This window comes from Chenopodium quinoa, unplaced genomic scaffold (assembly GCF_001683475.1).
Source record: "Chenopodium quinoa cultivar QQ74 unplaced genomic scaffold, ASM168347v1, whole genome shotgun sequence".
NCBI lineage: Eukaryota > Viridiplantae > Streptophyta > Magnoliopsida > Caryophyllales > Amaranthaceae > Chenopodium > Chenopodium quinoa.
In genome coordinates, this window is record NW_018745454.1 from 155,456 (window position 1) to 182,796 (window position 27,341).

Consider the following 27,341-nt stretch of genomic DNA (forward strand, 5'->3'; position numbering starts at 1 on the left):
TGATATGTTTTTTTGTTGATCAAATATATCAAAATGTATTTTCTGGTTAATACAATACTAGTGATTTTTAATTTTTAAAATATACATTTCCTCTGTCATTATTTGTTTGCCTCGTATTTCATGTTTTGGAGGTCTTTTAAAGATTGTTCCATTTCCTTAGAGCAAAGCCAATGGTTGCCCAAATCAATGGTGGTCATTAACTTTTTTATTTATCTCTCTCTTCCATCTCATCTATGCTCAATCACTATGTCCAGTTATGCCCACATATACCCATTGGTTGCCCGTTAATTTTTTATGATCATAATATTCATCACTAACTAAGAAAATAATAATAATAAAAAAAAGATAGTCCACTCATACCGTGCAAAAATGGCACACACATATTGTTTGCCCACCTTTTGCCAATGGTCATGGCCATGACCTGGTCATTAGATTTCTCTCTTTAAAGTATCATCTTTTGAATTTTTTAATATTTTTTTTCTTTCTCTCTCTTGATGCCCACCTTAAATGGGCAACCATTTGCTTTGCTCTTACTAGATAACATGTCTCCATCGTCACCTAACTTGCACACACTCATAAAACTATAAAAACACAAGAATATCCCCAACCCACTTGCAAACTTTGGTTCAATTCTTGATAAATCACATTTTACTAATTTACCTATGGAGCAAACAAATAGGGAGCGAGGGAGTATTTCGTTTAATTATTAATTTAAAGGTGAGACAAAAGGCTAGAGTAGTTGGCTAGTTATTCGACTTTCACATGTGAGAGTCGAATCTCACCAAGCACATTTTAAGATAGATTTCCCATACATCCCTTCTAGGATGGGCCTTATTCTTTCCATTATAAAACATACTAGTATTAGTTTAAAGGCAAAATATTGTTTTCAAACTCTATTATAGTTGACAATTTGACATTGTAATGTCAAAAATTTGAAACAATCTTTAACCATATATACATTGACCAGTTTTATTTCTCTGAGAAGCACCGTGATTCACAACTACTCTGTATAATGGTCATGTCCTCCCCTTGTAAATTTAGCATACTTCAATGATTTTTACTATAAAATAATTTTAACTAATAAAATCCCTTATTAAAGCGTATTTTGACACATCAATATACACCGTATAAAAATGCAAGTGTACTAGAGTGGCATTAGAGCTTGATTTTCATGGAGTAAGGTGTGCGCACCCACCAGAACATTGCATAATAAACACTTATTTCACCATTTATTTTGCTCTTTTCACCTTAAAACTCATTCTGAAATTATTAGATTTATATGAACTGTGTCAAATTCACTAGAGCATGCCAAATCTTTAGATCCAAAGAATCAATTCATTTAAACTCAGATAACAAACTGACCTGAAACTGAGACAGCAATTAAAAAATCAAAAGAATCACAAAATTTCAGCCAAGGAACTTCATATCTTTGTGGTTCATTTGGATTGCAATTGACAGTAAGTTCCCATTGCAGCTCCAAGATGTATCAGCTACTAAACACCAATACAGTCAACTACAAAAAAGAGGGGGAAAAAAAAAGAAAAAACAAGAAGAAAAACAGAGCTCTACAAGTCTACAATTCTATAAATATGCACTTTGGAGGAAAATTTTGAGCATCTCCTTAAACCTAATTGGCTATGGACTAAACGCTACAATAAAAGTTTGGGAATATACAGATGGGTCTTGGACATGCCAATGCAACAGGAAAAAACCCATAAAAATGTCACTGTAGCTGCTTAATGGCTTATCAGATGTAAACTGGCTTCACATCATTTGGGCCAAAGCTTGCAGCACACACAGGGCACTTGCGATGGCGGGATTCAATTACTTTCTGAACACATGGACTGCATAATAGATGGTAGCACTTTGTGATTACAACCTGAAAAAGTTTGCCAAAAACAGAGTATCAATAGCAGAAAGAAGTCATTTAATTATCAAAAGAGTCTTGACTCTCGACAAAGTTTTAAGTTCTATAATTTTGAAAGATCAGGTAACAGGAGTAGATACCTCCTTTGGTCTATCGAGGCAAACACCACACTTGAGTATTTCCTTGTATTCTTGAAGCTCCTGCTGAAGCTTTTCCGCAACAGAACCCTCTTTTTGCAGTTTAAGATATTCAGCTTTCCTCTTTACTGCTTCCAATTCCTCCTCTACCCTTTTCTTCTCAAACCTGGCAAAAAAAAGTCAGCAACCCTCTTTTGCTTTATATTGCCAAATGAAAGGCGAAATTTTTGTTTAAGGTATGTGAGAAAATATATAATAATATACCTTTCTTTCTCTAACTCTATCTGCAAGTTAGAAAGATTTGCTCGACCATCTTTGACTCTACTTTGTAGTCCATCCAAAGTTTCTTTAGCCTGCTGAGAAGACTTTCTTGATTCTAACAGCTTCCTTTGGATATTTTCCAATGAAACTGAGTTTTGACACCTATCTTCTGCGTGTCTATTGATCTGGTCGGAGCACAATTTCACCTGCTTATCATGTACAGCCTGTCATGTAATTATATTCATAGTAAGATGAGATGATACGCGTATAAAAGTCTAAACCTACCTGATCCTCAATTCTTGCAGCTTTCATTTCAAAAAAGTCTTGTGAAACACTGCCCTGCTGTATTTTCTTCTGCAGATTTTGCTTCTCCGCAAGTAGAAGATCATGTGTCTGTTTACTGCGCTGGCCTTCCAGTACAAGCTAAATCACATGAGGCCCAACCAAAATTAAAATTTTGAATAAAATTGAACACATATTTCTAAGACGACAATTTACTACAATTTTCAAAAAGCCACCATTTTGTTTGCAGATCATAAAGCAAACTAAGAACACTACAATTATTGTATAGCACAGGTATATCCGTATATGATATAAGATAGTATTCCACGTCTAATTTCAAAAATTAAGTAGAGCATTTACCAAGGTCCCAGCCTCTCCTCCGGAAAAGAAATGGCCACACATAGATGATTGGAAACATAATATTTTTGAAGAAATTAATCCAGACCAACCTTTAACCAAAATGTTTCACCAACCTACCAACTCACTCCTAGAGATTAATAAATATCACGATTTTAAAGGAGCTTTAAAGTTAATGTGTACTGATATTCACAACTGTTTGCATGTAAATGACCAGACAAATGTGTTAAACCTGAAGAGCTGCAAAGGGTGTGTCAGCTTCTCCACAAAGAAGCATTAAACCTATGATGAAAAAAATATATTCTAGTGACAATATAGATTCGTGGGGAAAAAAAAGTAATTTACCCTTCAAAATGACATTTCTTGACCATTAAACATATAGTCAATTTTTTAGGCTCCAAGTACCTCTCTGATATGCTCAAGAGCTTACCAAGTCAGGTCACCCTCACAAACAGGTAGTAACGTAGTAGATATTGAGTGATGCATAAAATTCATCCAAAGAAATTTCCCACATAAATGTGTAGCCAAGAAGCATTAAAAGGATAAAGTAATGAGTGCAAAATTCCAATCACCTTGATGTTATAGTCGTCTCTCTCAGTAATTTGTTGCAACAAGTGCTGGTTTTGGTTTTGCATGTCATCATAGGCCTGTCCAATAGTCTGAAATGGCATACCAGACTGAACAGATAAGTACTGAGCAGCTGAATAGATGTTAAAAACGAAATGAAACATGAATTAACCTCGATCTCAGATAAGTAGGCTTCATTCTCTTCATGCTTAGACTTCAATGCATTTGAAAGCTTTGACTTGTCCCTGAAATACAAGAATATAGGGAAATAAATAAGAACTCCCAGATCACAAGATATAGAAGTGCTACAAAGCAATATAAAGTATTATACATGTAACATTAACAACAATAATTTTAATGTGATTATTGTCATAGTTTCTAAACTAGATCCATTACAGGACAAATGTTTTTGATGCTTACACTTAACCCTCGCGCGGGTGAATCAAAACTTTTTTTTTTTTTTTAATATTACAGGAACGGGCAGGGGGCCTCTTCCAAAAATGAAATTATACATATCTATTTTAAAACAGCATGCTTAACTATCCTAATAAATTCACGAACGCACATTGAACCACTTAACTGTTCCAATTCTGAGTTTCTCACAATACTAACACACAATTGGTTAAATCACACTCATAATCGCAGTACACTCCAAGGGAAGATAAAATCTCATTCATAAATTCAATATCGGTAAAAAAAATCCCAGAGATCCCTCTTTTATTTGTCATCAGACTCATCACATTATTAAAAACATTACATAGTGTGTCGAAACACCTGCAATGACTACCTCACCATGCACGAATCCAAGACTGGCTTGAGCCTAGTCCCTTAACAGTAGATCAGCCAGGAGAAACCCTGTGAAAACCCTAGGTACCCATCGAAACTACTTTCAAACCAAAAAAAATAAAAACCTCAATATTTCTCCACTATTTTAGGCCTCCCTATCCTTATCCAGTTAGAAACAAGAAAAACAGGAATAAAGGATAAAAGAAGCACTTGATTAAGATGAAAGCCTATACAGGAAAAGGCAGCTAAACTTCTACTTGAGAAAGTGAGGGCGCAGTTATAAACTATAGGTAGAGGATGATAGATGTTTAAGAAACCACCAAGCAGCAATAGCTCAGACTTGAATAAGATATGCAAACAAAACTAATTACTACCTTTGTTTCCTTTTGTTTGCCTCATTGGGGTTTTGTTACTTTTTATTTCTGGCCGGGTAGAGTTAATCAAAGACAAAATTGGTAGGACCAAATGTAATGAATGTGAGAGTAAGGTGGTAGGTCCTTCATGGTTGTTTATCGTATGAGGAAAACTCAAACGAACAACCCAAAGTAGAAAAAAAGGCATCACAGTCAGAGAGGGAGTAAATCATAACCATTCACGATTCTTCCTTTCAGAAGATAAAAAACTAAAATACTTATATTTGCATCAGCTCATACACATTGCAACAGCAAGTAATTCTGCACAACCACACAATACCTAACCTTTCAGAAGATTCACACTTCTCCCTTAAGTCTGCAATTTCGGCTTCTGCAGCAGCTAGGCGTTGTTGGGATTGGGCTTCTGCTTCAATAGCTGTTTTCACACGTATTTCCATATTGTGTTCATCAAGAGACGACTTCAGGTTATGCACATGAGCCCATGCCTGGTACTCCCTATCCCTTGCCTCTAAAACATTTCTGCAGGCATGCAAACCAGTTGAATAAATTATCAAAAAATTATAGCAAATATATATGACATGTCTGAAGACAATTATACAAAGCTTGAAACAATTTTAAGACCTAACTGCTTCCCACTCCTCACTTTTAGGTTTACACCAAAATTTAATGAACAATGTCAAACTTTGAACTAAATTCTACACCATTAGCTCATTAGAGTCACTACCTCCCATGCAGCTCCTACAGAAGGTTGGCCCTACACGATCTATTCACAATTATAGCAGGTAACTTCTTTAAATTTCCTTGAATCAAGAACGCTAACAAAATGCTACCTCATAAAAACTAAGTACAAACAATTAAGGTTTGACGTATCAATTACTTACGCCTAAGAAAACAGTTTTCCATAGATTATTTATATAAAGAACAAAGAAGTAATACAAGCAATCTCAGACAAGAAACATTATGTTTGGCATGCTGATAATTTTTACTTACACTCTTTAATGAACAGAGATCCATATAATTGGATTTAGTTTCTTTCACAAAAAAAAAAAAAAAAAAAAAAAAAAAAATCCGGAAAATTAGATTTAGTGATATCAGCAGACTGAAGGACAAATGAAACCATCAATTTCACAGGAATCACATTACAATATATTTATCAAGATGACTAAGAAAATATGACTCTTAATATTGCCCAACCTTGTTAAGGCCGATTCACGTCTGTACATCTCCACAATAAGTTGTAGTTCCGTATCACTCTCTTTTAGATCTTTCACCTGCAAGATTTTTCAATAAAGGCAGCTCAGAGTTTTATCTCAATGATAATCACCGAGGAAGCATAATAGGAGCATATTTGGAGCAGTAAAGGGTCAAAAATATCATGCACATAGGATGAGGATCCTCTATGATACTGAAAGCTCCACAATCTCACAATTTCCAAGATTAACAAGATCTTGAACTGTTGGGCATTTGGAAACCATCTTATGAGATTGCTGCCACATTACAGACTAGCAGGATTAGGGATATATTTGCAAACGAAAAGGAACCGATTTACACAAATATACAAAAAATAATTTATTTATTTATTTTTTTTTTTTTTAAAAAGCAGCAATAAGAAACATGGAACCAATAGTATCCTTAAAATATGGACAGTTTTGCAATGGCTACAATAAAATCGTAGCCATTATAAAAACAAAATCTACACCGTTAATTTTATTTCAACTTAATTATGTAAAATAGGACCTTTGATTAAGTTGACCAAAAAACTACCTTTTATTTTTAATAACTTGTTTTCCAGAATTTATCCTTATTCCTCTACCAAATTAACTGCTGCGAAAGTTTCATTGATAATGTCTATGCAAAGTTTGAATAACTAAACAATCCACTTACCATAAAATCCATCAAATAGTGCAACAATGATCAGGATGAGTTACGGAGAATAATATGGAGTAATTAAAACTATGAACTGTATAACTTAAAGTTGGAACAATTTTATTTAGGTTATATTTTAATCTTATCCATGTATGAAAATATCTATTGTATAAAATCATACTTTTGTTTTCAGATATAGGATAGTATTTCATTGATTGTTAGGTTATATTATAATCCTATCAATGTTAATTGTTCCTCGTTACCTATTTAATGGAAATTTAAACTTAAGTTGAAAGATGGATACTTCTACAACAATGGCAACGACAACTAATTTTATTTTATTTTCAAAATAAAGTAGTTTTTAAACTTTTTTTTTTAATGATTATAAGTCAAATGTAATGTATGAATGGACGTACAAGACTAATCTTTTATATATAAACGGTTGAGATTGAAAACAGTTATAATGGCTACAATTTTTTAGCCATTGAAAAGTCTTTCTTAAATAACGTAGATATTAACATTTTGTAAAGTCCAAGTGTCATCAAAACACAAAATGACTGCTAAAATACACACTTAAACACTCCCATGAAAAAGGGTGTACTGAAGTAAGAGAGAGGGGGAGGGTGGGGTAAGAATAACTCTAAAAGGCTCTAATTACACAATGTCAGATTTATTGCCAGAAAAAGGAATACACTTAGTTCCTTTCCGCTCTTGATCTCCTCTACTCTGTTTTTTCTCACTTCATAAAATTAATTGGACTTCCATAATCTAACAATTCTATGAAATGCCCACATTATTACAATAACATCATATTAGCAGATCCAGAATCCCATAATCTGGTCAAGCATCTCTTTTAAGAAAATTAAAATTAAATTAAATTAAATTAAAAAAAAGAAGGCAAAACTAAGGTGTCATCACGCTATGCATTTAGAAGAATACAGCATTGATGCCTTAAAATTCACAGCAAGACATACCACAGCCTGTAGTCTCTGTATTTCGGCATCTTGATCAGCTGATCTACTAGATAATGTCTCCAAATCTTTGGCCTGCCAATAAAATTCATGTCAGCCTACAGGAACTATCACATATATATATAAGCAAGCAAGAAATAGTGATGGGAGATTCACCTTCCTGGCAAGAACATTGGAGAGGGATTGTACTTCCGCACGCAGAGCATGGACATCAGCAGCTGTTTCCTTGTACTTGTGTAGTTTACTTTGCATGGAACTCATGTCCTCAGGGAATGAAGAAACAAATTCCTTAAAGTTTGAAATTATTTCTTTCCTTCCTGAACAAACAGAATGTTTCAAGACCATATGCAACTAATGCCAAATCTTTCCTACTAATTTAAAACCTCAACTACCTGGTTCTCTAGAAGCTTCTTCCAACTTGGCTTCTATTCGCTTTCTTTCGTCATTTTGTCTTTGAATCTCAGATTCAAGCTCATCAATTCTAGAGCTAGCAGTGGTCAAAGTCCTTCGAAAAACATCGCCCAGATCATTTCTCACCGCCACTTCTCTTTCTTTCCAAGCAACCTTATCTTTCTCGACCTGGAATGTCCGATATGAATCAAAAGTCAGCAACATAATAAATTTATTCCTAAAAGTAAGCAGACGCATGCACATGTAAAATTACCGACCAGTAACAACCTGAAGTTTTTCAAATAAGGCTTGATACTGGATAACATCAGCTTTAGACTTCTCAAGTTCTTCTTTCACTAGCTTAAAAGCTCTAGCACAGGATATTAACTTCACATTTTTCAATGTACCCTGTCATAAAAACTATGGAATCAGTAATTTGCTATTTCTGGATTGAGTTACTACAAAAAAATTCAAGAAACAATTAAGGTAAAGCATTAATGACGGCATGACGCCACCTAACCTGCAAATTGGAAAGCTTCTTCAAAATTTCTATCCTTTCCTCGTGCAAATTCTTGAGTTCTTGTAGTCGGGAAGATGACTGAGCCTGCCAAAATAGCTACAAGTTTATAAACTGAGCTCAGTCTAATCCAGCAAACACTAAAATCCAGTACTCTACCAATGACTCCTTCAATGCTGATTCCAAATTTTGCAGATCTTCATTTTGTTTGTCTTCCGTCCTGTCATTTGAGGTATGCTTATTTCCCATGTTCAAAACTGGGAAAAATGCCCCCTTTGTTGCATCTTTCTCTGCTTTTATAGCTGCCAACTTATGGTTACTTTCTTCCAGCTCTTTGATGACACTCTCCAACTCCTCTGCACAAGGTCATATACATTACCAAACCAGCACATACTAAACATCCCCCCCCCCCCAAAAAAAAAAAAAAAAAAAAAAGAAAAAAAAATCAAGAAGAATTCACAACTGTAAAACTTGAAAACATTGACAGAGATTGGACTTAAGAGACAATTGCCCTGTAACTTGTTGCTATTAACAGAAGTGAAAGAACATAGAGGATATTTATCAAGATTCCATGTGGGTTAATTCACTCCCAAGAGCCAAACAAAACTATAACAACAGGATAGTAGTTGGTATTCGATTCTTAGAACCAACAATCCATGTTCCAATTCTTAAACAGGCCAAAAGCTGAGAGCAAACTCCCATCTAACTTGCTGTGCTTCTTTGGTGAGAATTGGTACACTCCACAGGTCTTTAATCATGAAAGAAAAATGCCGCAAACTGTCATGCAATAATACTGATATTTGGGTGCAGTGTGTGGTATTTTGGTTGAGATAGTAAGTGTTTAAGTTAGAGGGGAGTTAGAAGGAGGATGGTGTGAAGGCTTAAAATGGGTGGTACTGTGATTTAGAAGGCAGATAAATGGGGTTTATAATAATGGGTTGAAGTCTTGGGACTTAATGGTGGGGCAACCCAGTTTGAATCTACAGCTTTCATTACTATCATTAGGGTATATTCATTAGCTGTGTCACTCACTAGGAAATTTCACAACTACCCCTAACAAGATCTTCTAGAATTGCCTTATTCTACGAGGCAATAGAGAATATGTTAGAACTCCGGTTTTCCTTCTCTGCTCCATCTGATGGTCTCTGTAGGAAGCTGCCTTCCCAGACTTTCCACCAGGCTCCTCCGACATTCAAATCTCCCATAACATCACCCAGACCACCGCAGAACATCATTTTGCGAAGAGGCCTGAACAACATCCAAAACCGCCAGTCCACCCTCAGCTTTACTACCAATAAAACAACCTCCGCCAGTGTGAAAAACACAAAAATTTCGAAATCTCTTCCCACATACTTATCTTCAGATCTATACTCTCTAACTTTTCATCTTCTTTTTCTGCAATCATCGGATTAGTTTGGTTGTCTTCCTCCGCAAGATCCTTTTAAATTTGCCTCAACTCCTGCTTGATTGTAGAGAGAGCTCCAACAATTATTTTCTCCAAGGTTTTATGAAGGTTCTTGTAATCCCTTCTTATTATTGCTACCATCGTTTCAAAGAGTTTCTTTTCTACCTCCTACCCAGCGAACTCCATCATTGCAATTTTATTTTATTTTTTTGGGGAAAAAACAGAAATCTATTGAAGCAATTAATTCTTCCAGAACATACTCCTTCCTATAATGAACTAGCATTACTAGACCAGAAATTAGCGGGAGAAGAAGGTGAATTAGATAAATGAAGCTGAAATTATAAAAAATTTGAAAGATTTGACACTCTCCCAAACTAAGTAAAACCGAAAAAAATAAACTTCTCAACTCTTCTCGTAATGCCTACTCTTCGTATCCTCCTCTATTTATATAGATTTCTTGATTCCCTTTACTTAAAATTAATCCTGCCTTTATCAAGTTTCCTAACTCCCAAACTAAGTAAAACCAAAAAAATAAACTTCTCAACTCTTCTCGTAATGCCTACTCTTCGTATCCTCCTCTATTTATATAGATTTCTTGATTCCCTTTACTTAAAATTAATCCTGCCTTTATCAAGTTTCCTAACTAATTTATTGTGTAAATCCAATTATAAACCCTCCAATGGCTTGTTTTTACACAATTATATATATATATATATATATATATATATATATATATATATATATATATATATATATATATATATATATTCCACCCTATCACAGGAATTTGGGGGGTGGGGGTCAATTGGAGGGGAAATGGAAGGACTAACCATCCCTCCATCTCCTCATTCCTCTATTACACAATTATATGGGAACTACATGATGGCTGATAACATTCTAGTGGCTCAAAGAAGCTGATATCTGATTAAAAGTAATGGAAACTTGAGTGAACTGCATAGCTTACTGCTTGGACAACAAAAGGGTAAGATCATGTCTTAATGAGAACCAAAGATTGTCAAGACGCTGCTGAAAGTCAGTAATGCAGCATCAAATTAAAATCCAACCACACATTCTTCAAACCTACAGTACCCTAACTCATCAAAGTTGTTAAACTATTAAGAACTACAAAAACTTTGTTATTCGGAAGTTCAATTCAAATTTCACCTTAAGTACCCACTTCTCATCCTCCAGTCCAACTTGGTAAAAAAACACTAGACAGCGTCTGACACTCCATTTTGGCCCCCAAATATCAATATAAATACATTTACTCTTTTGTTAGCCAAGGCTGACACTTGTCATATTCTCGTGACCTTGTTCAGCACAAATACACACCTCTGAATGACACATATTTAACGTATCTGACATAGATAGTTCACCTACCATCTTTCAAAGAACATAGCATCCATAACCATTTTAGGTGTAACTTATGTGGCAACATAGGTATGGCTAGTCAATTCCAAAAGTCAAAATAACTACACTCCAATGTGAGCAGGGACAACCACGATAAACAGTAAATGCATCGTGTAAAATCAAGTAAACATCACTAGGATGTCTGATAGAGATTACTTGGCTTATAGGAATACCTACTGCAGACAATATACTTTCTCCGTTTCTATTTAGATGACCAACATTCCTAAAAAGGAATAGTCATATTAGATGACCCATACTATAAACGGAAGGATTTTAACTACAAACTTACTTACTTGCCCCCAATTATCCTAAGGTTAATAAACCCCAAATCCTTAACTATAAACTCTCAGCCCCACGTTCTTTACTTCTCCATTAAAGCAAGCCACCACCTTCTCCACTAAAGCCACCGTCTTCTCCATTAAAGCCACCACCACCACCTCTCACTGGAAATCACAACCCACCAGAATCCAGCACCCTCAACGAAAATCACCAATTCACCACTATTCACATCAATTCGCCACCCTAAACTCGGTTAAATTAAATCGCCGCCCTTTACACCAATTTGCCACCCCTAACCCGTCGAAATCTTCCATCCTCACCAATAATAACACCCCTTTGCACAAATCTGCCGTCCTTAGGACCCTAACTCACCAAAATCCCATACCCACTAAAAAGCGCCGCCTTCTAATCTGAAAACCTCCACCATAAATGAAAACCCTAACGGCCTAACTATAATTTCTCTCTCCTCCTATCTAACCACTAGATCTATGACCCAGAATTAATCCCACCACTCAACCACCACCTTTGTTGTCTTGAAGAGAGAAAGAAAGCTTGAGGGAGAAAAACATATTATTAAAGAGTTTCGATCTAGTCTACTTTCCAGAGTAGTAAGAGAGAAATCGAAAGATATATGGTGTTGAAGATGAAGATATCCGGCAACGGGCCAGCGACGGACGGAGAATTGAGAAGGTTGGTGTTGATGGGGGAATTGGTGTTTATGGTGGTGGTAATTAGTACCGGTTTGATATGGATGGTGGTGGTGGGATGAAGTCATTCAGGAGAGAGAAAGGGGGAATGGGTTGGTAGTTTAATTAATGAGTTGATTAATTTAAAAGGGAGCGTTAAAAAAACTCATTAGTCATTCTCTCTCCTTTATCTTAAAAACTGCGCCAAGAGCTATGGGTCATCTATTTAGAAACGGAGGAAGTAAATGATATGGTAACATAATTGAGTACAATATTGTTAGAGACTAAAATTAAAAAGTAAACATGCATTAATTTATAATACAGATATTATACATTAATACATTTCCACTCTAACAAATACTACAATTGGAGAGGTCACCTATTCAAAAAAGATGATAAATATTAGCAGTGGTAAAAGTTACCTCGCAAATAAACCAGTTCGGCTTTATTCTTCCAATCACCATCCTGATGCTTACGCAATTCATTTGCAAGGGATTTGTGTTTCAAATGAAGATCACTAAGAGCGGATCGCAAATTCCTAACTTCTGCTAACATATCATTGGATGGTTTCTGCCTGCATGAACCTTAAACATCCAAAACAAATGGAGTGTGAATAGAAATTAAGCATGAAAATATACTCAGTAAGGGGAATACCCAACAACACACATACATTCAAGCAAAGAAAACCACACTTACCATCCTCTGGAAATGCTGTCAATATAGCAGCATATAATCCATCTTTCATATGACACAAGTCATCAACAGCAGTCCCTATATTGCGCACAATATTTCTGGATTTTTCACAAGCTTTATCCCCATCTTCTATCATCTGATCAAGGGAATTAGTAGCTAAGCATGGTTCGGGTGAGCCTGTTTTAAGTCGCTTTAAAAATACATCATCAGCAGAGGAGGAAGAACCATCTGATCGACAGTCAATGGAAATAAAATTAGCCACAACAATATTTACTTGACCTCAGTGCAAGACCACAAGGCACAAATACTCTGTTCCTCTACATTATAAAACCCCTATCTACATGGAACAATAAATGATAATCTTGATTGACTCTCCATATATAATTAAAATGCTTTGTAAGTTAATGAACAGTACAAAGTTCCCCAAACCAATCACATGGACCTTATTGAGTAGAAAAGCAAGGGTAACATCACATCCTCCAGAATGACAAACCTAAAATGTTTTATGCCCCACATTCTTTTAAAATCAGGTCATATATATAAGCTTTCAAAGCAGCATAAAGTATACAATGAATAAGCACAACAAGCCACTTAAAGCATAGTAGCCTATATAAGCAATTAAACTTCTCACCATAATTACAAGGTGCCAGTGAGATTATAACCTTTGGTGTCTTCCTAGTTCCTAATCATTGATCTTAGTAAGTCAGGCTAGCAACAGAAGGTAGGGCTACCAGATAACAAGGAAAAACTAAGGCCTTATACAAGGTTAATTTTGCAGAAAATAACAGCAATACAGCTACCAGGGGGGTGCACGGTTAAGGTACAATGACCAATCCAAGAGTATGGAAAGCATACTCATAGTTCCTAAATGCCACCTATGATGCCCATTTAATGTATAAAAAGGCTCAAGGAGCAAAGAGGCGATGAAGGTCCAGCTGCGCGCCTCTTTGAAGTGAGGCGCACAATATAAAACAATTAAAGAAATTTGCCTCAAGTGCGCCTTAGATGCATAGGTGCGCTCTTTGAATGCACCTTGCCTAGAGCAACAAAGGCGCTATATCGCCTAGTGCCTAAACACCTAGGCGTGCCTATTTATACACTGTGCACATTTAAAGCATAGGTCAGAAAAAACAAAAGTCCAATCCTACTTACAAAATTGAACATGACAGGTTACTAATTTAACAACAACCACAGGATGAGACCTCAATAAATTTTGAAGCATTCAAATGAACACCTTGCCAGTTTCTTTATTTTACCTGGTAAATTAGACAAGGCTGAAGGATTCCTGAAGTTAACAGAATCCCAAAATGAGAAACATAAAGTGTTGCTTACCTTCTGTAACTCCTGAAAGAAGAAAATTTCCCCCACTTTTGACCATGCCTTTGATGTGAACAGATCGGGCTTCCACATCATCAAGAAGCTACCCAAAAAAAATTACATAAAATTAGAAAATCGAAATGAAGTCAGGGGCTAAATCTAAAGACATAATAACAGTGGGCATGATACCTAATAAGCATGAAGCCTAAGCATGATAGCTAGAAAGATGTCGATAAAATAAAAATAATGATGAAAGCATGACCTAAATTTACCTTATTCCAGCTATTATTAACTACTGCCAACAATTTTTCAAATGACTCTTGTTTCTCTTTCCGCTGAGCCAATTTTTTCTCAAGGGATGTTATTTCCATCTTCTGAACCTCGAGCTTCTGTGCCAGCTTCTGATTTTGAAACTGAAGTACAGCAGTGTCAATCTACAACACAGAAGGAGAATATATCAATCAACATGAGCAATATATTCATACATATAAGAGAAAATATATAGCAAATAGACTATTCCTTCAGCCTCAATATTTTTGTGTTGCTTCTCTACAAGTAAAACCCAACCAACAGGCATATCCCCTCAGTAAAAGAGAGTAGAAGAATGATTAACAAAGGCTCAATCCAACAAACCACTTAAATCGACAACTCATGCCAAAGATGCAACCATGCAGTATTCAAATACGCTTCATCAGCCAAATCATGCACATTATTGCAATCCAGACAAAAACAAAACATGCAGTAAGGTTCATAATCTTGTAAGGAATGGAAAATTTATATTGATTGGAAAATAAGAGGGTAATCGATAATGAAGAAATGGTAGATCTTATATTTTTTATACATAAAAAAAGCCTCAAAAACCATTTTATCATTCATGCGTCTATTTAAAACTATGTCCAAGTATTATCATAATCTAATTTGGTTTCATTTGTAAAAGAGAACAATCAATGATGGAACCATCACATGGAAATACATCTGAAAGTTCCCTCGTTGTTGTCCAAAACTATGCCCAACTTATCTAGTTTCAAGATAAAAGGGGGAGGACCATAGGACCTATTACTGATAGTCTAATTCACTGTAAACAACAACAACAACAAAGCCTTAATCCCAAAATGATTTGGGGTCAGCCAACATAAATCGTCATAAGGAACCGTCTGACAAAGAAAAAAAAGGACATAACGAGATAAACAGTTGAAAAAGTTTGCAAAAAAGGTGTGTAAAGTAAAAAAAAAAAAAATAATAAAAAAAAGGTAGCATCCAAGTAAAATTTAAAAGAGTTTTAGAAGAATATTTATTCTTGTAAAAAAAAAAAAAACACATTCCAAACAAAATTGCTACAGTCAATTCCACCATTAGCAAGGTCTATGAGGGTTAAGCACACATGACAAGAATTAATTTAATCAAAATGATTATGTACAATTCAAAGGGACAACATAAACTAACTGAACAGCACCACAGACCACCAAGATTGACCCTGCAGCTTGCAAAGTTATATAAAGTACTATCAAGAAAATTGAAGAGAGGTAACAAAGCAGATAGAATTTTGAATACTTTTCCTGCAACCTAGATCCCAAAATGACAAAACAGATTGTCTTGTTAACCACTTATAATTAACTATACACCTACCAATCCAATCAAAATAAGCACATCGCAGAAAGATTACACATAAAATAAACAGGCACATGAGGGAAGCTAAATCAATTGAGTAGGTACTGTTAACAGCCACATTCAAATCACATCACAATCTTGACCTACCTATGACCAGGGATCGGAAAAGGGAGATGTTAAAATGCTTGCATATAAAACCCTAATCGCCGCCAAGCCAATCTATCATCCAAGTTATGCACCAAAACACCTACCAATTGCCATGAGCCTTGTTGGATGTTTAATGGAAATGTACAATTAATGCAAAATTTAATGATGGTTTATGTCTCATTTCCATATAAAAAAAAATTAAAAAAAAAAATTAAAAAAAAAAAAAAAACAAAAACAAAAAATCATTTTTAGGGTCATACATATTCATTACCAACAATAAGTCTTATTGTCAACCAGCTTGGTTAAATAAAGCCTTGGGGTGATAACCATGAGGCCATGAAATCCCATCTTATATCCGTGCTTATAAGGTTCCCTATGGTCCTAAAACAGATTAGCAAACATTTTTATACCTTCATATATTTTCACTATTTAACATATCTCAAGATTGAAATCAAACTAAGGGAACGGAATCCATTTCACTAAAATGACATTCTTGGTAGGTATTAATGGGTAAGTCTCTGAATTCAACTTGTAACGTTTCCCTACCAATTTCGCCAAAAACTATCCTTATACGAAAACGTGTCATAAGTGCAAACGAATAAGGTAAACTTCAAAGAAAACCCGCGAAAATCATAAACTCAATCAACATGTATAACCGCAAAGAATACCAAGATTGATAAGATTACATTAACATCAATTTAACCAAATCAAACACAAAAACTAGAATATATAGCACAAATAACATCAGGGCAGAAAAACCAATCCAAATTTCTATCAACAAAATGCAAGCAATCATGGAAAAAGGGAATTTGCAATAACCAAAACCTTCTTGTCCTCAGAAATAGGCGTGAAAGGCGGCTTCTTGGCCATGGCAGCAGTTGCAGTAGGAGAAATAGAGCTCAAATGACGTCGTTTACGGTCTGTCTCCCCTGTACTCGCCATTGATGAATACCTCAAATTGCAAAACCTTCCAATAACTATTGAGGGGCTAAGATTCTCATAAAAGGGCACCAAAAAACGAAATTTTCAATCCAAACACCCAGAAATCTATACAATCAGGACTCATAATTCATCAAAAACCAATTAAATGGAAAATCATGAAAAACCCTAATTTGAAACCCTATAAAAAGCTGCGAAACCCTAGTTTTTCAGCGAAAATAAAATTGGGGAAAAAGGGGGTAAAATCAAATGTTAATAAACGAAATTTCTCCCTCTACAACTCAATCAGAGTGCTTCAAAGTGAATTGTGAATGATCAATCACTCTTTCTCTCTCCTCAGCAGTGTGCTTGAATTGTGAATAATATCAAAGGAAAAAAAATACAGGCTTTTTCAACAAACAAGAGAATTTTTTTTATTTTTTTGCTGTCAAAAAATGAAAATATGAGCACACAAAATTAATAATAAGACGTTTTTTTTATTGACAGGTGAGGATATTCCGTTTTCCAGAAACTATTTGGACTAATAGGACAGATTTGCCCCTGAGTTCTCTCCGGCTAAGAATTGTCTTTGTGTATTTTTATTCTGTATTTACGATAAACTATTGCGGTAATTATTTTGGTTGAACAAAGAACATTTTTACTTCTCAACTTACATTGATACTCTTGTGTGGTGAGGATAGACACTATTTAGATGATCATGACTGATACGAGTATGTTCTCAGTTCTCATCTGCTAAAAAAGCCTTCTGAATTCATACTCTGTATTTATGATAAACTATTATCGTGATTGTTTTTCCTGCTCTGTATTTATGATAAACTATTATCATGATCATCTAGTTGAACAAACATAAAATCTAGTTAAAATGCAGTTGTAACTGTTAATTTTACCTTTAAATTAACGTGTGGCTGGTAATGATCTTTCTTTTGTTAATCATTTTGAGTCTCTCCTCCTACGTTCAGTCCATTTAACCTTTTATCTTCCAGTAATTGTAACAACACTGCTTTTTTTGGTAAAAATTACATACGATAAGAAATAATACCGATTTATTTTAGCACCTCCTCAAATTCTGTACCTATACATGTAATACTTCTAAGTGTATCTACCATGATGTCAGTGGTAACAGAATGCCGAGACAAATACACTTTTGATGGTGTTAGTGAAATAAGAAGTAGGTGAAAAGAGGTTATGAGGAGGGTGGATGTACAAGGGAAGTTTATGAGTGACGTTAGATTCAAGTGAGGACAAATTAGAAAGTTTAAATAGGTTTTATAGTTAGATATTTAGTGGAACCTCAAAGTTATCTTTGATAGTTTATCGTATATTACTCTTAATTGATGTAAATTACTGAGAGTATACGTTGATGAATGTTTAAAAATTAGGAATCAAATTTTCCAAACATGGTTATTCAAATTAATGCTTGTATTTCTTTACACATAAAATCATATAGTACACCATTTTTTTTCTTCTTTAAATGTAAATTAAGGGATCAAATTTGACATGCATGGTAACTTTAGATAGATTCTCAAAAATTGACATATAACTCTATACAATATAGTAATAACTAGGTTTTTCCGGCTCCGTGACAGAAAAAACCGAAGCCCCCCAAAAAAGAAAAGGATAAAATGTATCCTATCGGGGCTATTTTAGCTGCAAGGCTTTCTTTCCTGTCCGGTCAGTGAGCCCCCTTCTTTTAGAGGATCGGGGTTGAAAACGACCCATTTTGTGAAGTAATCGATTGCTACTAGCACGTATTCATGGCCCCCGACTCCGGATGGCGTGATTTTTCCGAAGAAGATCACTTCGGGGATCACTGCGGTGTGACTGAATGTAGAGCAGTCCGCTCTTACAACCTTTGATCAGTGCCTCTTCATCCATCTTAATTCCAAAGGCGAGCATCTCCTGACTGTAGCTACTATGGGTTACAGTCAATAGTTCTTAACCAACTCTTTCTCGCCAAGCTTTAAAAAGTTGTAGTCCTTTGGTTTAAGGAACGTAGTCACTCATAGCTAAAAAAAAGGGAAGGCCTGGTGGCCAACGTAACAAAGGGTGCTTCACAGGTGGACATCCGATCCAACCTGTTTCAATGACGGGTAAGGCGGTCAAGTTGCAGTTGCCCCTAAAAAGTACCCTTCTTCTTATTATTTATAGGGGGGTGAGGCGAGAAATGACCTACATAAGATAATATCATCCATAAATGAGTGAGCCCAACTGCTTGGCATCTAGGGTGGAAGCGACCGAGTATCAGGAGAGCCTACGGGCTTGGGGTAGGTGCGACCAGATCCGGTGTGACGAGAGCTCATCCAATGCAGTTTTGTTCTCTCAGTTCTTTCTATATAAATATTCATACAAAAAGCATATGAGCTAGTTAACAAATTGTCAAGTTATATTTACACGTTATATTTAACCTACTTCGGATCATTCAACCCATTCATTAATAAGCAAATGCACATTAATATATAAAGCATCAATTTAACCTAGTAAATTTATCATCCTACTACCTTTGTACTCAAATACAGAAAAAAAATATAAAAAAAATATTTCATACCAGAATAATATTGTTGATGATAGCATAACAAATTAATGGGTTGTCATGACACAAGCTCATGTTTGATAGCTCAACCTTAATTCAACCCATCTAATAAGCAAAGTGTGTATGTATGGTACTATGGTTACCCCTTATTAATATTGCCAAAATGCGAAATCAGGTCGTATAGTCTAATCGTGTTTAAAATTTAGTCTGATATCAACTTTGTTTACAGAACAAGTATATAGTGGAGAGTAAAAGAAAGCAAAATTAAATTGATATCAACTATGTTTTTAAAAATGACATTAAAACCTCATATATTGAATCTCGTTAGCATCACTACTATTTGTAGCTCTTTCTGCATTAAATAAAAAAAAAACAAATCAAATATGCAATCACGGATATTTACGGGCCAAAATTTTGGGCTCAGCCCAACTCAAGCCTTTTTTTTTTTGTTTGGATCCTTGGGCAACTGAACAATTATATCTTTATTTAAAATTTCTTAATTTGATTCAAAAATTACAAATTTACAACGTACATATAACTTCCCCATTTTCAAGTGTTTCAATTGGTAGAAGAAAAAAACAACAGCATACACAAAACAGTATTAAACACCTTAAACAGTTGGGTTAAAGGTTCTACTAATTCCTTTTCTAATTCAAATGGTGTATATATACATACAGGGGGTAGGATTACATAATGCACTCTCCTGGGAGTAAAACGTGGGAGGTGAGAGGCAAGGGTCAATCTCAGGCCGATGCCAAAAACCGTGAGGATGTCATCACTAGGCTATCTTCAATGCCTCATAAAGTACAATTCATTAGTAGAAAGCGATGTATCAAGCGTATCCTTTACTTTTTACAAAGGGCAGAAAGACCAGTCCTATCATCATTCCTCTTTCAAACCAAGTTCCTGAGTCCTCCATTGCCCGACTTCCCAGAGCAGCTGTATGAGAGCCTCACACATTTGTGAAGCATTAGCTTCAGTTGGATCATCATTCGATGATGAATACACCATCCATGCATGGTCCAACTTTCTTTTTGGGTGAACTACCACTGAGCCAGGGACTTCAGCGTCACGACAAGTCACAAGACCATCACTCTTCTCCCCATACCTGACCTGAAGAAGCTGGGCACATGCAGCCATTGCACCTCCAAGCGGTATCATCACAGGAAGTTTTGCAGCCTGACCTAGTTCTGCATGCGCCACATGAGATAATGTTGCCAGTACAGCAGGGGAGATTTTAGCTTCTGTATGAAATGATACAACAGGCAGTTCCTTGGGTAACGGATATTTCTTCAAAAATTCCCGTCTTTTTTCATATGTCAAGTCTTCTAAAGCTTGCAGATCACCCTTCAAAACAGACAGACAATATTCAGAAGACTTAAAATTTAAGCTTTAAAAAAGAAATTCAAATTTGCAAATCACCAACAGTAGATTTGCATAACGATCAAGAATATAAAAGAAGTCAGCAGGAAGACAGAGCTCACTGACTCACTTTTGCATCATGTAGCCAATGCAGAAAAAAATAGCTGGATTCCAGCTTAAATTTAAATAATACAGGGAAGAAATCTCATATTTTACACTCAAGGAAAACTCAAAATGTCTTACCAAATCCCACACCCTACTAAAACATGTTTTTAGTCCAGTCATTGCATGTCTATTTACGCTTTTCCATTTCCATTTGACATTTAGGCAGCATTTTACTGCTACTTGAATAGTTCAGAAGGCATCTACTGGGATGATGTTAGTGTTGAATTTGTTAATGTACTCATGCATAAATTCATTAAACAATAAAATTTCATCATACTACTGCAATGGAGAAAGGACGAAAGAAAATAAATCTACAGAAGAAAGCACGAATTCACCAGCTCACTATCAGAAAGGGATGAAAGAGAACATTATATGAAGAATACCTTAATTACTTTGCAGATCAGAATTTCCATGAGTTTACGTGCATTGACATAATCACCAAGTTGCCCTGGCCTTAGAATATCTGAAGCTATTGGACTACCACCGTATGGACTCTGAGCTATTACCAAGCCAGCGACCTTATCCTTCAGATCTGGCCAATACATAGACAAAGCAGCAGCTGCATCTACTCCTCCTTTGCTATGACCCAGCAGCATGACACGCTTCTTAGAACCCCAATATATCTCCTCAATGTATTCTTTAAGTACTCCAGCATTTTTTTCAATTGAAGCCTATCATAAACTATATAATTAGCAAAGGTGATTTATAATTCAATGCAATAACTTCAATGGAGCAAAATCTACCTCACTATGAATCTTGGCAATATGACATGCTAAACCCATCTTTGAGAAGCAGGTTTTTGTGCTGGTAAAATAGAGTGGTCCATGGTTGCTAAAAAGGCCTGCAAACATTAACTGCACTGGTAAGGAGCAGAAAAAACCCAAAAAGTACTAACCATACATATCAGACCCCTACCCCGAAGCCACAGAAAAGAAACAAAAATAAAAAAGAACATTCACTGGTTACTAGTGAGAAGAAGTCTGCAGTAAATATTCTCTCTGCCTTTTTGCTATACTGATATACTCAATCAGTAAATTGTGCAGCTTTACAGATCGCATATGAAATAGACAGTGATTAGGGGAAGGAGTAGCTGAAGTTTAACCTAAAAACTAACAAAAAACAAGTGAAAGGAGACTCTCATACGATAAATTAAGCTATACGGGTGATTAATGGTAAAGGGATGTGTATGAGATAATGAGAATATTAGAATAATGCAAAAATTCAAGGGTGGTGGTTTCATATTCCAAAAGATTAATTAGTCTTGGAAAATGAAATTTTGGCATAATGAAGCCTCCTGATGCTCATGGGATATTGTCATAGGGAGCATAAAGTTCAGTCATGGACTCAAATGTGAAATGACCATCCTATATAGCCTTCATTAAGGACGATTAGACCAAACCCAAAGGAGACAGGACAGAGGTAAAGTATTTCCAACCACAGAATAACAAATGAAGTAACAAGTAACAACCCACCAATTTACACACATCAATGGTCCCATTCTAATAGCCTCCACAAGTCTAAATAAATGGTACCAAGAGAAAAAGTAACCTCAGCCACGAGTCCCACCCAAAACAAGCAAAGCATTCTTTAAGAATGAAAAAAATGTTTGGTACCTGGAACTAACAAGTAAATCATTGACTTTGGTAGCCTGTGGACACCATGACTGAGAACAAGGGAAAAAATCAGAATATGAATTAGTTAAAAAGCACAAGGGACGTCAAAGGCAAATAGAATTAAGACCTGATACTGTCAAGAATTTCCATAAATCTCTCAGTTCCATTTTCCACTGGTGGCAAAGTTGGATCACGTTGAAGCCAACCAATATCATCTGCTGATCCACGAACAGTCCTTCGTGCACGCTCAACTAGCCTATAACATCATATTGGCACAAAATTGAACATGAGAGAAGCAGCACTGAAGCCAAAATAACGCTACAGAGATGAATTATGAATTAAAAAAATAAAAAAAATAATAAAAAAATAAAAAATGATGAAAGTTTATCCATGAAGGCTCTCCGACTATAAAGTCAAATGTTTCATTGCTCACCTGGCTAGCATATTCATAAAAGTAACAACAAAATTAATAACAATTACTAGGGAACACAAAGTAAGAGAAAACACTAGAAGGCCACAGATGGCATTAAAGCTAAAATATGTTTTCAGTAGTTGTATTTATGAAAGCCTTTTGGTTTGGCTACAAACATGCATAGGCTTAACATGGCCCATGAGAAGCAAACTAAAGAGATCTAATCTTAAGGAATCATATGCTGACATGCTGTAGATATGATATGGGAACAGTGTCACCACTATATGAAACTAATGTGCAGGAATCATATGCTGGTCCAACCTTGACGAATAACATTCTTTAAATTAATCTTTTTCTCCTGTAAGTACCAAACCAAACAAATAAAATGTCTCGATTTCACGATAGGATTTGATGATTGACGAGGGCCTTGGAGACCACAGGATTTAGAATATATCTTTCATATAAGATCAATAAATAGCAGCTAAATAATATGGTGAGCTACAGGAACTAAATATCTGCTAGTCATTCCAAGAGAATTCAGGATATTATAGGTCTTGATTTCTTCTATGTGCAATAAATCAAAAGTTATCTGCATTTCAGCCACAATCACTTTCTGTTCCCAGTCAAAAAAACTCACCCTTGAAAGAGGGAAATTCCAGATTGACTGGTACTCGTAGAAGCTGATTGCACTGAAGCACCAAAATTTTCTGATGATATATTTGCTGCATCTCTTTGAACATCTTCACTTGATTGCAGAGCCACAGATAAATTAGCTGAAGCAGAAAGTCCAGAGTTGCTTCCATTACTTTCATTCATATACAGGTGACCTGGAGAAAGTGATTCTGTTGTTTGCATAGAGATCAAAGGTGCGGTTTCTCTCTCATCTCTAACACCATCTGCCCTTGTACTTTGGTCTGCAACAGCATGGAGATACTGTGAGCTAAAATGAAACTGCTTATAAAATCATAATGGTTGAAGAACTATGTCAAGAAAGCCACAATCATATAGTTTACTATGTTTGGAAAATAAATTGAATAACAAAGCAAAAATCATGAAAAAATTGCTTCTTGCCACTTTTTGACAGAGCATTGACGCGTTTATTCCTGATATCTGTTTACAGTACAATGATGCACTTACTAATATAATATGACTACTACCTCCATCCAGAATTGATCGCCAATTTGTCCTTACCCCTCGTATTTGAGTTTTTATCATAATTTACAAAATACCCAATATAATAGCAGGTTCCTTCTCATCATCTACCCACCATACAGAATTATTTTCAAAAAATACTGGCACAGATTGGGAGTAGCAAATTGTAACTGGTATGCTTCTAATATTTCTGGAAAAAGGGAGTAGCAAATTGGCTAACAAAACTATAAAAGTACAATGGCCAACGATGTGGTTAAACTTTGGGAAGAATATTACTGCCTTACTGGTGCTTGTTATAGTTTAGTTCAAAATTTTAGTATAAGTGAAAGCTAATTAAAAGAAGGTGGCCAACAGAGTAGAAGATTAACACTGAATTTCCATTTTGGGAAAAAAAAAAGACTCGGGAATCCTGTGAACTCAGATAAAAATACAAAATGAAGCTCCAGCCAAGGTCTTTATCACTTAATTGAAAAATGATTAGCCTACAATAGCAATCTAGGCTTCAAAGCTTTCCCATGAATCATCCTCATTCAACACCATTTGGCCCCAAGCTCTGAATGAGAAACATACCTACAGGCATAATATTATGCTAAATGCAACAACACAATGACCATATAAAGAAGTATTGACCCTTGTGTCAAAAAAACAAAAAAAAAAAGTATTGACCCTCCAGAATAGAAACTCACCTGAAAAATCTGGGAAACAACTAGTTATGTATGAAGTTGTTTCAGCAATATAGGAAGCAGCATCATTGAGAACTGGGACAGATGTAAAAAGCTGTGGGATGAGACTTCCATTCCCAACATTGTTATTTCGTGCCTATGAAACCAGGATCCAGTTCAGAAATTCAAGAAGTTAAAAAAAAAATCGTAAGGCTTCTCTTCCATGGGGAAAGGAAGGTTACAGAAAATCGAAAACAATACTAAGAGACTCGAATACAATAATACTAAAATTCTTGACATAATATTTTTGTTTCTTTAAAATGCTTGGACTAGAGTCACTAAACCCATCTTCTTACATTGTTAACACATTCTTTTCCAGATAAAAGGCAAAAACACTTGTGAGAGAAGCTATAACAAATGGAAGAAACAACAGTAGCCCCCAAAAAAGTAACGATAGAGCTAACAATACTTCAATCGTGAACACACCCATACAACACCCTACTTAAAACTAAGGGGAAAATGCAATAATATAATCTTTCATACAAACGATCATATAGAATGAAATTTTCAAATTACCATTACAGCTGAGCTTGATTCACCAAATCTGGAAGTCCCGGTGTCCATAAATCAAGCAATAAATCCTAACAAGTATATACAAGAATACCGAGTGTCACAAAAACTGAACTAAAATAACTCAGCACAATTGGTGCATAAAAAAATTGCCAAAGTTGAACACAAAAATAAGAAATAAATGAAAACAGTACTTGTAAGTTTTAACTTGCTCAACCAACAGCAAGACCTATCATAAAATATACAATTGGTATTGTTTTCACGCTTTAGTTATCAACCAATAACTAATTCAATATTAAGAACCCTTAGATCTCACTTCCCAAATTGTATTTAAGAGCCGTGATCAACGAAATTGGTCGGTCCATGACAAATTGCATTGGATAGTTCAGTATAAGGCTGTAAATTAAGGAACCCTTAATGAGCTATTGAGTAATTTTTACTACAATCCATACCTATACCTCCAAATGGTAATAAGCAGTGACGAAAAGTCGAAAACATATGAAGAAATAACAATTTTGATAGCTCACATACATCACCATTGAAATTAACACACAACATTCAATGTAAAATAGCACAAAAACACCAATTAATATTTCCTTAATTCACATTTAATCAGAAGTCCCAACGATATAATAATACTCAAAATTCCACAAATCAAACAAAAACTCGGAAACATTTGGTAATCTTCAACATCACAATTCTAAAGACAGCTAAAAATCATATTATTAGCTAAAATAATCACACAAATACAAATCATAGCAATTTTAATCACTAATTTCATCAACAATTACAAATATTCAATCCAATCAAATAATAACAAAACAGTTTCCAAATTGCAACACCAAAAAAGCAATTAACAGAAAAATCAAGATATAATGAACTTACGGAAACGTTGATCAAATTGGGGAAAAAAAAAATCGCGGTTCAAATAATAAACCTAGATTTCAGGATAATATATTTTAATTAAAAAAAAAATTGCACCGCTTACCTCAAAAATATCGGGAAATTGAATTATGAGAAATTGAAAAAATCGAAAGTCAAAATAAAAGAAAAGAATCTAGAAAAATCTGGAGGTATTTTGGTGGGAAAATTGCAACTGCCAGTGACACGCAACGTTACCAATGATACGGTACCGTTCGTTGAGCCAATCCCCGTTGCTTTTTCTTATGGTGGTCGCCTGGTCGGTCCATGATTTTAAAGGCTATTTACTACGTATGTTGTTTAATACTTTGTAGGAATTATCAATTCGGGTGCACGGGTTGGATTCGGCTAAATCAGATCGAAAGTAATAAAATTAAAGAACCTCATACCATATTGAAATGCTAATGTAGTATCACTTGTATAATTTTTGAAAATTTATGCACATTATGTGTGCATATACATCTAATACTTTAAATAGCTAGTATTTTAAAATATGGAGAATTTTCGCATAAAATAAAAAGAACTTATACTACAACTAATAAACTAAATTAAAATCGAGAACAAATTTTGACAACTTTAAAAGTTTAATAATATGGCTTAATTATAATTCATGAATAAGTATCTTTCAAAAAAAAAATCATCAATAAGTATCATACAAACCCTAAAAGGCTAAAATAACATAAGATCATATACTACCGTCATAAATCCTAATGTTAATGGTATGAATATAATTACCCTAACCTAAATAATATTATTATTCTCGTAATTTCAATATGAAAACTATATCACATAACTATTTTTCCGATATTGATTATTCTCCGTTAACGATGGATACAACCAAGCCCTAATGATGATGATGATGATGATGTCCATGGTGATGGTGATGGTGATGATGTCCATGGTGATGGTGATGATGGGGATGGTGGCCGGTATCTTGTTGCTGATGATGATAGTGGTGATGGTGGTTGCTGTCGTCGTCGTAGACGACGTTCGGGATGCCCCACAGGAAAAAGGTACTCCGACGTGCAGGCCGTGCAGCTGAACCTTGGTTTGTCTCTGCATGGGAAGCTTCATTCTTCTTTTTGCTAGTGACAG

The 27,341-nt window shown here is 35.2% G+C and overlaps 2 protein-coding genes across 3 annotated transcripts; both read right to left on the reverse strand.

Moving 5' to 3' along the window:
* Positions 1-1,380: 1,380 nt before the first annotated feature.
* Positions 1,381-17,293, reverse strand: LOC110714540 (E3 ubiquitin-protein ligase BRE1-like 1). The gene is made up of 19 exons (XM_021893073.1): positions 16,746-17,293; positions 14,438-14,599; positions 14,181-14,268; positions 12,852-13,076; positions 12,578-12,739; positions 8,535-8,731; positions 8,379-8,462; positions 8,147-8,266; positions 7,861-8,047; positions 7,625-7,785; positions 7,472-7,543; positions 5,826-5,902; positions 4,956-5,150; positions 3,644-3,716; positions 3,477-3,563; positions 2,551-2,688; positions 2,269-2,471; positions 2,008-2,170; positions 1,381-1,879 (listed from the first exon to the last, which is right to left on the reverse strand). The coding sequence occupies exons 1-19, from the start codon at positions 16,860-16,862 to the stop codon at positions 1,748-1,750; spliced, it is 2,643 nt and encodes an 880-aa protein (XP_021748765.1). The 5' UTR covers positions 16,863-17,293; the 3' UTR covers positions 1,381-1,747.
* A 2,554-nt stretch (positions 17,294-19,847) lies between these two features.
* LOC110714028 lies at positions 19,848-26,521 on the reverse strand. Of its 2 annotated transcripts, none has more exons than XM_021892487.1 (9): positions 26,314-26,521; positions 25,332-25,396; positions 24,780-24,912; positions 23,579-23,855; positions 22,657-22,785; positions 22,530-22,579; positions 21,660-21,757; positions 21,300-21,587; positions 19,848-20,736 (listed from the first exon to the last, which is right to left on the reverse strand). In XM_021892487.1, exons 2-9 carry the CDS (start codon positions 25,377-25,379, stop codon positions 20,272-20,274), a joined length of 1,488 nt encoding a protein of 495 aa, XP_021748179.1. In that variant the 5' UTR covers positions 25,380-25,396; positions 26,314-26,521; the 3' UTR covers positions 19,848-20,271. The 2 variants fall into 2 exon arrangements, with proteins under 2 accessions (XP_021748179.1, XP_021748180.1); XM_021892488.1 differs by lacking the exon at positions 26,314-26,521 and adding an exon at positions 26,211-26,299.
* Positions 26,522-27,341: the final 820 nt, after the last annotated feature.

Bases quoted from the DNA above. Each gene is read 5' to 3' on its own strand.
- LOC110714540 (XM_021893073.1), bottom strand. From the start codon at position 16,862: ATGGCGAGTACAGGGGAGACAGACCGTAAACGACGTCATTTGAGCTCT. The intron at 14,600-16,745 runs GTTTTGGTTATT...TCTGTGTTGTAG, and splicing joins CTATTTCTGAGGACAAGAAG to ATTGACACTGCTGTACTTCA. The intron at 2,689-3,476 runs GTGATTGGAATT...CATGTGATTTAG, and splicing joins GAGACGACTATAACATCAAG to CTTGTACTGGAAGGCCAGCG.
- LOC110714028 (XM_021892487.1), bottom strand. From the start codon at position 25,379: ATGGACACCGGGACTTCCAGATTTGGTGAATCAAGCTCAGCTGTAATG. The intron at 21,588-21,659 runs GTAGATTTTGCT...AGTTTATGATAG, and splicing joins TTGCCAAGATTCATAGTGAG to GCTTCAATTGAAAAAAATGC. The intron at 20,737-21,299 runs GTATTCTTCATA...TCTGTTTTGAAG, and splicing joins TGATCTGCAAAGTAATTAAG to GGTGATCTGCAAGCTTTAGA.